We start from the raw sequence: 8,961 nt of genomic DNA, 5'->3' as shown, positions 1-8,961 counted from the left end.
GTCTGGTTTATCATCCCTAATGAAGCAGTCTTCTCCATCGATCCTGCTGATTGCCAACCCATTCCTTTTGTTTGTTGGCGCTGAGCCATTCAGCGGCACTCTGACAGCTCAGCTCGTCTAATTAGCTCTGTTGTTCTTTTTCCCCATGTTTCACCACGTTGCAAGTTCAGTTGAAGTTGCCACAAACTTAATCCCCCCATTTCAGCCACAAGTTCACATTCCTAACCCACCTCTATTGTACGAGGAGCAGCTGTGGGCAGGGACAGGCGAACGAGCCTTACTGTCTGACCTTCCTGAAGCCCCCACCCCAGGACCCCGGGGCAAGGCAGCAGTTGCCCCCAACTGCATGCCCTCTTTGTGGTGCAAAGTCAGGTGCAAACCAGGTGATCCTGCTTACCAGCTGCCAGAGGAGGCAGGCTCTGGGCCAGAAACCAGTTCAGGGTTAGCGCGGGTGTGGGGTGGATCCACTCGTGTGCTCAGCAGCCAGTGACTGGACGTCCGTCTGCACCGTGGAAGGCACTGTTCTAATAGCAGTGATAATAACAGCAACATTATTACGCGCTTCTTAGATTCCAAGCAGCAACATTCATTTCAAAAAACCCAGCTGAGGGGGTCACTAATACAGGCATGGAGCGGAGTGCTAGGCAAGGATGAGACCATCATAAATCCATCTTCTAATTCAGAGATGCCCCCTGTCTTCCGTCTGCTATTGATAAGGTCACAGGGAAGCACGATGAGCTTATATTGAGCCCCTACTGTGTGCCAGGCCCCATGCCAGTGCTTCGCCTCCATGAGCTCATTGGAGCGTCACAGTAACCCCATAGCAGACAGCAAGTTCAGTGGAATGCACTTGACTTTTACCACATCTCTGATTTGCCAAACCAGGCTGAGATCAGACTGGCTGTTCCACAGGAAAAACTCTGGTTAGATCAGATGTGAGGAGGCCTGAGGGCCTGATGAAACTCAGTAAAGACTTGTCTCTTATGCAGCCAGCTTCTGTAACCTGTATTCCGGGGCCATCGTGTTGGGTCGCCCAGCAGTGCGGGGTTTGGGGCTGGGGGAGGTTCCAGGAGAGGGCACAGGGTTTGGAGCGTGCCTGTGCTCTCCTTCTCGGTCTTGTCCACTAACCTCGGCAAGTGTGACGTTGCCTGCAGTGGTCCCTCGTCTGCAGAACAGGAGCAGCCCGCACTGGGCTGCTCGGTCCTTCTTACTGGCAACAAAATTCACAGATAGGCTCTCTCCAGTCCTCCTCTGGCATTGTACAGAGATGGTGGTGCCAAATTTAAAGCCAGTTAGTGTTGACTGGCCCAAACGAGCGTTCTTCTAAGGACACCTAGAAATTCTTAGCCTAACTGTCATCACCGGCTCTAGTAGGAAAAGGAAGTGTCTTTTTATACAATCCCTCATCTTAGCCTTCAGAGGCCGTAGGTAGTAAAAAAAACCACCGTGTCTCTGCAGTCTGGCCGTGGACCAGGAGACTGTGCCCTTCACCGTCAATACCCCCGGCTCCGGCCCTTGAGCTTGTCTGTGTGGTGAGTGCAGTGGCCACACGGACTGTGTGAGGGTCCAGACCGAGCCTTGCACAGGGCTGCCCAGGGGAGCAGAAGGAGGACTTTAATTGGTGCCCTAATGCTGTTAGTATTTGCTTCTCCACCCTCCCACTTAGAGAGTAAAACAAGCATCCTATAATTCAGCTGTTAAAAAGAACAAAATAGGCATGTGTGCCCTAAACACAAAGTCTGAGTGAAACCTCCTTGTTCTAACAAACTGGTTTCCAGGTTCCAGGAGAAGGCAAGCGGGACTTACTATTAGGGCCTCTTTGTTCCGGGTCATGCCCAGACAGTGTCTCGCTGAGCCCTCAGGGCAGCCCCACAAGGAAGCAGGTGGAACCACCCGCTGGGTGCAAATCAGGACACCCAGCCCTTCAGAAGAGCCTTTCTCCTTTGAGTAGGCCACAGATTCCAGTTCACAGATCGGCCACCACTTCAAAAGTCTCCATCATAAGCACAGCCTTTAAGTCTGTGCTCTGAAAATCCCTTAACGTTTGTTTTAGGGCTGCTTACCTACATCTTGAAAATGTCCTTGAATGGCTTTTCCAACTCAGCCCTTCTTGGGGATTTTCCCCATGCCCATTCTAGGTGCGCCCTCCCCGTCCACACGTCGTTAAAAGACCGAAGAGCAACATCACAGTGGAAGCCCGAAGGACGTCCGTCTCGAGCCCCGACCAGTGAGTACCCCGTCCTCCCCTCCCCTCTGCAGGAGCCCAGGGGGGCCAGTGCTTTGTGGAGCCCACACGGCAGCCCTGGCCTTTGAAGGGCTTCCCCGGAGCCCTGAGCGGGTGTTTCACAAAGAGGTCAGTCGGGGAGCAGGGCTTGATCTTCAGTGTTGGTTCCGCTGGCAGTTGTCACACCAGCAGGAGGCCCCAGAGGCCAGGATGCCGGGCACCAGGCTGGGTTTTGAGTAGTGACACCCACAGGGTACTCAGACAAGCTCAGAAAGTGGTTCTCGGCTTTTTCTTACGCTAAAAATAGAGGGTCAGCAGGAGAGAGTTAGGAACCCAGTTGAGGAGGCTGCCTATTTAATGAGGGCCAAGACCCATGGAATCTGGTGGGCTACAGTCCTTGGGACTGCAAAGAGTCAGACACGACTGAGCGACTCACACACGCGCCACCTTCCTAGGCCTGGGCTGCTCAAGGGAGGTACACCCAGGGCTATCCTCATCCACCGCCCCCCGCACCAGCACCTCTGCTCAGCTATGCCATAGCGTTTAGCTCATCATGAGTCTGCTTTTCTAGCTCTCGGGCCCAGAGCTCCTCAGGACAGATGCTGGGTTTCATGCCCCATAGCAAGCAGAGGACCTGGCTTAGAGTCATTCTCTGGGCGGACGTTGGGTAGGTGAGGGGAACGCCAGGGCCAGAGGTGAGCGGTGTGAATGTGAGAGGCTTCCTGGCTTCAGCGCTGTCTGGAGAAGGTAGCACTGCTTCCATCAGAGGATGCTGTCTGCCCTTGGTCCCCAAGGTGCACAGCCCCTGGTCTCTGCCCAGACAACTCAGCAGCTACACGCCGGCTTCCCGTGACGCCCTGAAAAGTACATGAATCCACCTCGGGTTTTTGCGAGCCAAAATCATTGCCCCTGGGACCCTGATGTCCCTTGGGTGAAGAGGGCAGTGCTTCTCCTGGCTGCCCTGTTTTCAGAAAAGTTCTCAGAGAAGGAAGTTAAGAGAGATGGCAGGTCCTAGCAAGAATAGGAGCCAAAAGAAAGCAGAAATTCTCAGATGCCGGGCTGTGGCCTAGCCTGCCTGTCATCCAGGATTCTCTGGTATATAGTTCAGTATCACGGGAGACTGCGGTGTGGTTACAGAACCAGCCTGCCTAGGAGGCCCTCAAACCTGTGTGTCTTGGGAGATGCATGGTGATGGAGAATTTGGAAGAGAGGACTCCAGAAGTCGGGTGTAGGTTTCACTTGAGCTGTGCACAAAGGGAATGCGGATTGTTTCCCTGCCGTGGATTATGATTGCCCCCTTGTGGAGAGAATGCAGTGTGGCTTCAGAGTGCCTCAGAGCCCAAAGATTTCTCTTTAGGGGGAAGAAGTGCGTCACTTTTCTTTAGAGTCATCTCTTTAAAACTGGACTAAATATTTTATTATCCAGTACATAATATTTATGTACTGGATAGAGGGTCATGGGCCTGGAGATACTGAAAGGCAAATCCAGAATATCCTTGCATTGTACCAGAAACACACCAACACTTGCCAGTCTACCGAAAAGCATTGCCCATTTGTGGCCAAGTTCCCGATTAGAGCTTGGACCTCCCCACCACACGTATTTACGCTGTTGCTTTTCCAGCCCCGTGATAGGAGATTGCTTCGTCAGTGTATGCAAAGAGCCAGTGTCTGGCACCCCCATCATTCTGGTGGTTACCAGAGCTGGGTCGGTACCACTTTGTGTGGGTTTTGTTTTGTTTTATTGCATTATGCCTTGTTCTGGATTTCTTTGAGGGAAACATTTGAGGTTGAAATGAACCGGTGGGAGCAGGGTTGGCTAGTTTAGTGGGCTGGCACACTGGCAGTTGTAGAAGACAAATGACAAGTTCTCTGTGATCACGCGTAACAGTGCTCCACCGTACAGTGGCCCACCAGGAGATAGGGAGGTACATTTTAGAACATCATTCCAAGAGTTTCTGTTCACTTCTTTTTTATGGGGTGAGGGAAGGCAGGGCTGTATCCCTGTAGCGCCAGTGACATTTCTGGCGTAACCCGGCTGTTTCCCTGCGTCTCCTCCCATGCTGCCTTCTCCCTGCCCCCACCCCCTGTTGCGCTCCACTTCCAAATGCCATGTCACAACAGCACTTGGATGTGTTTTTCTCAACTGTCATCAGCTCCAGCTGGCAAGACCAACTTCTTGAAACACAGGAAGCATCCAGCGGAAAATATTTTAATAAAACAGACTCCTCATAAAATGTTGTTTTGGGGGGAAGAACCCGCCCCTCCCCAGTCTGTCAGCATTGTGTCGGGAGACACGAGAAGACAAGCCGGCGGGCAGGAGCCACATCCTAATGGGGCTTTGTTGCGGGTGGTTCAGTGCTGGGCACGCGGACTCAGTGCCTGGCCCTTTAATCTGGCCTGGATTCTCTTGAATCACAATCTTTGTCTCCGCTGGGAATACCAGAGTGCATCAGAAACTTGGAGGATTTTTGGCGGCAGAAGGAGACACAGGATCTTTGAAGTGGAGGGCGGGATTCGGTCCTCCTGACTTCTTGCCCCAACTCTCACTTCCAAAAAGCACATTAAATAATTAACTGTGTGGACCACAAGATGGAGCTGATTCAGAATAAGTCGGTCTCCACGGCCTCCTGCGGCAGCGGCATCTGGAATTCATCGAGGCCGCTGGCACTGCCGCAGCACTGCTGGCCACTGCCTTCACTGAAGTCCATTTTTTTGCTTTCCAACTTATGTCCATTCTTGCCTCCATTCATTCCACAAATATCTTCAAAAACCTACCAGGTGTGAGCTTCTTAAGATTTTAAAGGGTGCCCTAAGGGGAATCCCACAGCTAAATTTTATTGACTTGCAATTTCCCAAAGCAAAATGTTTCCTATGTTAAATTTTCTTCCCCAGTGAAAAGTAGGTGTCCTAGCCCCTCAAAACCATTTGATGGCTATTGGAAGACTCCTTTAGGAAGTCTTCTGGGGATAACATTTCCCTCTGTTTTTCGGTTAACATTAGCTCATTAATATTCAGTGATGACTTCTCCAGAAGTATTAGCTACTTATATTATTATTCACAGCAGGACTGATGGTATGCCCCAAGGATCCCCTAGGGTAAGAGTTAGGATTAGGAGGGATCGGACGGAATGGGCCGTGGGTCAGAGGCCAGTTGGCAGCGAGTACAGTGAGCTTCTGATGTGTTCTGGGCCCTCTTAGGCATCCTTCCCACAGAATGGGAACTCAGGCTCGGGAAGGAATGAACCAGGGTTCCAGGCCATCCAGTTAGAAAGCGGCAGGGCCAGGATTCCCGGTGCTGCTCAGCTTCGTTCTCTCGGTTGTACTGTGCTGCCCAAGGGGGTCCATTGTTCTCCTGGCTTTGCCCAGAGAGCTCCATGTCCTGAGGTGTCTTATCCTGCACGCTACCTTCCTTTCTGCTTCCCTGGGGTTGGGAACCAGAGCTGTTCAGTCCTCTTCTAGCCCAGGAGGCAGTGTTCTCTGGTGGCTGAGTGTTTCTATCTGGGGAAGGAAAGAGAAGTAACATATACTGAACATCCCTGAAGATGGTGAAGGGTGGGTAGTGGCTTTCCCATTGAACAGATGGGGAAACTGAGGCTCGGAGAGAGGCTTTCCATAACTTGCCCAAGGTCTGGGGGCTGGAAAATGGAGAGATCATCTTTTCGATGACAGGCCTGGTCCTTTCTTCTGCAGCATCCAGCCCTTTTTGTTAAGAACCTAATTATGAGTATGAGGATGATGGCGGCTGCAGTAGGCACACTGAGGTCACAGCTCCCCACCCCATTAAAGGTAGGCTTTTCAACGGGAGCGTGCATGGCTCCCAGGCCCCACCTTATCTTCCCTCCGGCTTGCTAGATATGGGGCAATTTTGCATCCAACCTAAGGCTTAGAAAGAGTCGATAGCAAGCTGTAAAAGGCAGCACTGCTCAGTACTGCCCGCCCCTCAGGACCACACACAGCAAGCAGAGGCCAAAGGAAAGGGATGACCTACTGGTCCCCAGGTGCCTCTCTTTCATTCGCGAAATTTCATTCTGCTGTGAGAGTTGGGAGGGAGACAGTTAGGAGCAGTCCCCACCTTTTCTTAAATCTGCATAATTACCTGGAAGGATAGGGCTGTCTTCTGAGTCCTAATGGTGACAGAGCTCGTGCTCATTGTAGATCTGAGGTGTGCCCAGTCCTGCCAGCCGCAGAGACTGAGCTCCGTCAGTGCATACCTTGTCCGCTAAAGGTGACACAGAGCACCCTCCAGCCACCTGAGTCTTGACCCGCTGTAGGCTGGTTATTTGGAGTTCGAAATAAGTAAGTGAGAAGAGTCTATGTTCAGCCACCAGGGGCCTGTAAGCCATTGCCCTGTCATTTCTCTGGCCAGATCCATGTAAAAAAACTGCTCTTTACCAGTAATTTTCTTTGTTTGTAAAAATAACCCAGTAGCCTTACAGGTGAGCTGGAAGTTAAGGAAAAGAGACAAGTTCATTCTGAATCCCACTGCTTCAGTTCCACCACTTACTAGCATTTCTGCAGATTTTCTAGATGTATCTTGCAGAGCTGCCAGCCTCCTTGCAATATCCCATTGTACACTGGACTTCCAGGAAAGTCTGTCCTTAGCCACGCTTACAGGCCGCTATCCCCATGTCCTTGTTAGCCCCGTGGTGACCATGGAATGGAAGGTCCCACTGTGTGTATCTATGTGGTCTGCCTGACCACACCCCTTATATGGGATTTGTAAACTGTTCTAGTTTTTCACAAATGTGAAAAATGCCAAAGTGAATGTCCTTGTCCTCCAAGTTTTTATATCATTATAAGAACAACTACCATTAACTGAATACGGCATGCTAAGCATTTTACATACATTGTTTCATTAAATCCTCATGGAAATCTGGGGGCAGGGGTAGGTGTCATTAGCTCTGTTGTATAGAAGTAGTAGCTGTGACTCCAAGAAGTGCTGGCTGCACTTGGTCACAAAGCTAGGTAGTGGCAGAGCTGTCCGTAACACCAAAGACCAACCCTTAACCAGTCTTTTTTTTTTTTTAAGATATTTTGACGTGGACCATTTTTTAAGTCTTTACTGAATTTGTTACTACTGCTTCTTATTTTGCTTTGATTTTTGGCCTCAAGGCATGTGAGATTCAAGGCACATGGAATCTTAGCTCCCCCACCAGGGATGGAGCCCACACCCCCAAGTCTCCACCACTGGACTGCCAGGAACGTCTGTCCTTAACCAGTCTTTTAGACAGATTTCTGTTCTGTGTTGCTAAATAACTTTCTGAAAGAATCACACCACTTTACACTCCCATCAGAACTGTGGAATCCCCGGGAATCTGGGTCCCAGAGACCCATCGGGACATGCGGCTGGCCTTAGAAATCCTTCTGGACGAGGGGTACTTCTGCAGGTGGTGCTGGCTGGGCAGGCAGTGTGTGCACCAAACGGCCAGCCCCCACTGCTCAGGAATTGGAGAGTCTGCTCATCTGAATTGCACTGCATGACCCCAGTACCCAAAGCCCCCGAAGATTAAAGTAAGATCAGAAGAAGCTGCCAGAAGCATTTAGTGAGAGCTCTGCCCAAAGACCAGGTCTCAGGACACTTTGCAGTCGTATCTCTTCAGGCTGGTTGCACACATGCTCTGGCAGGAGATGACGTCTGCTTCACCCCCACTTTCCCTGCCCCCATGCTGAGTCTCCTTGGGCTCAGCACGGCCTCTGGCTCAGGATCACAACCGGAGCCCCTCTGCCTCCTGCCCAGACCCAGAGCTGCCCAAGAGTGAGGGCCTGGTGTACATGCCTGGCTTGGCATCCACAGACTTGGGCAGCATCCTGGCCCACCAGCTGCCAGTCCGAGACATTGCACAACTCTCTTTGCTGTCTTTTTTTTTTTTTTTTTTTTGCAATACCTGTTAACATCCCAAAGAACACAATCTGGGAAGCTGCCCATAGGAGCCACACAAGCATCCTCAGTTAGCAGCCGTGACTGCTGCAGCCTGCCTCCTCCTAAGCCCACAACACCCAGGACTTCCCCTGACGAAGCCATGACCTACCGTGTCGTGTATCACCGCATGCCACACGCACACTCACACACCCCCATAGTCTGTAAGTAGGGCAGGGCTGTGTGACCATCAGCTTTGACTCTTCAACTTCAAGACCAGAGCCTGGCCCAGCTCTGTTCAGGGATATTTACTGAATGAGTGAACGGAGGAATCCCCGCGGGCAGCTTACAGCCCAGCGTCCTGGAGATGAGGGCTGGTGTCAGTTAACAACCACAGATGTGTAAAGAGCACCTGCTATGAGCCAGGCGTGATTAGGAGGCTTAGCAGCACCTGCCTGGCCTGGCCCTCTAAGAGCTAGAAGCTGCAATCAGCCCCGGGAGCAATCTCCAGGGTGCCAGCTGGGCCCTAGGACCCAGGGGGTAGGGGCAGCTTCCTGGGCACTACGGCCTGGCAAGCCGCCAGGAGATCAAGCAGGTGGGTGCAGACTCAATTAGCGAGGCAAGAGGCTTCTGACCCGACTTGGCCCCTGCCCGCTCTCCACCGGTGAGTTTTAGGCCCCAGAGACAAAGCCAAGACAGAAGCCAGGCATGACGCCTGAGCCCAGACTAGAAAAGCAGGAGCTGCCGCAGGGCCCCCAGCATACACAGCAGCCCAGGAAGACACAGGAACCCCTCATGTCGACCACTTCCACCTACCACCCGGAAGGAGGGACTCTCCCAGGAGTGGTCACAGTAGGGGATTAGATGCAACTGAAAAGCCA

The 8,961-nt window shown here is 51.8% G+C and overlaps 1 protein-coding gene across 4 annotated transcripts in view; it reads left to right on the top strand.

The window, feature by feature from the left end:
- DENND1A (DENN/MADD domain containing 1A) overlaps positions 1–8,961 on the top strand; it is a 520,043-nt gene that overhangs the window by 496,437 nt on the left and 14,645 nt on the right. For all 4 annotated transcript variants that reach the window (XM_010844030.1, XM_010844029.1, XM_010844031.1 and 1 more), the window contains one exon: positions 2,139–2,227. In XM_010844030.1, the coding sequence (XP_010842332.1) occupies positions 2,139–2,227 (89 nt within the window). The remainder of the gene's footprint in view (positions 1–2,138; positions 2,228–8,961) is intronic.

The sequence above is a fragment of the Bison bison genome, unplaced genomic scaffold (assembly GCF_000754665.1).
Source record: "Bison bison bison isolate TAMUID 2011002044 unplaced genomic scaffold, Bison_UMD1.0 scf7180017864193, whole genome shotgun sequence".
NCBI lineage: Eukaryota > Metazoa > Chordata > Mammalia > Artiodactyla > Bovidae > Bison > Bison bison.
This window is presented reverse-complemented; position numbering and strand designations above follow the sequence as displayed.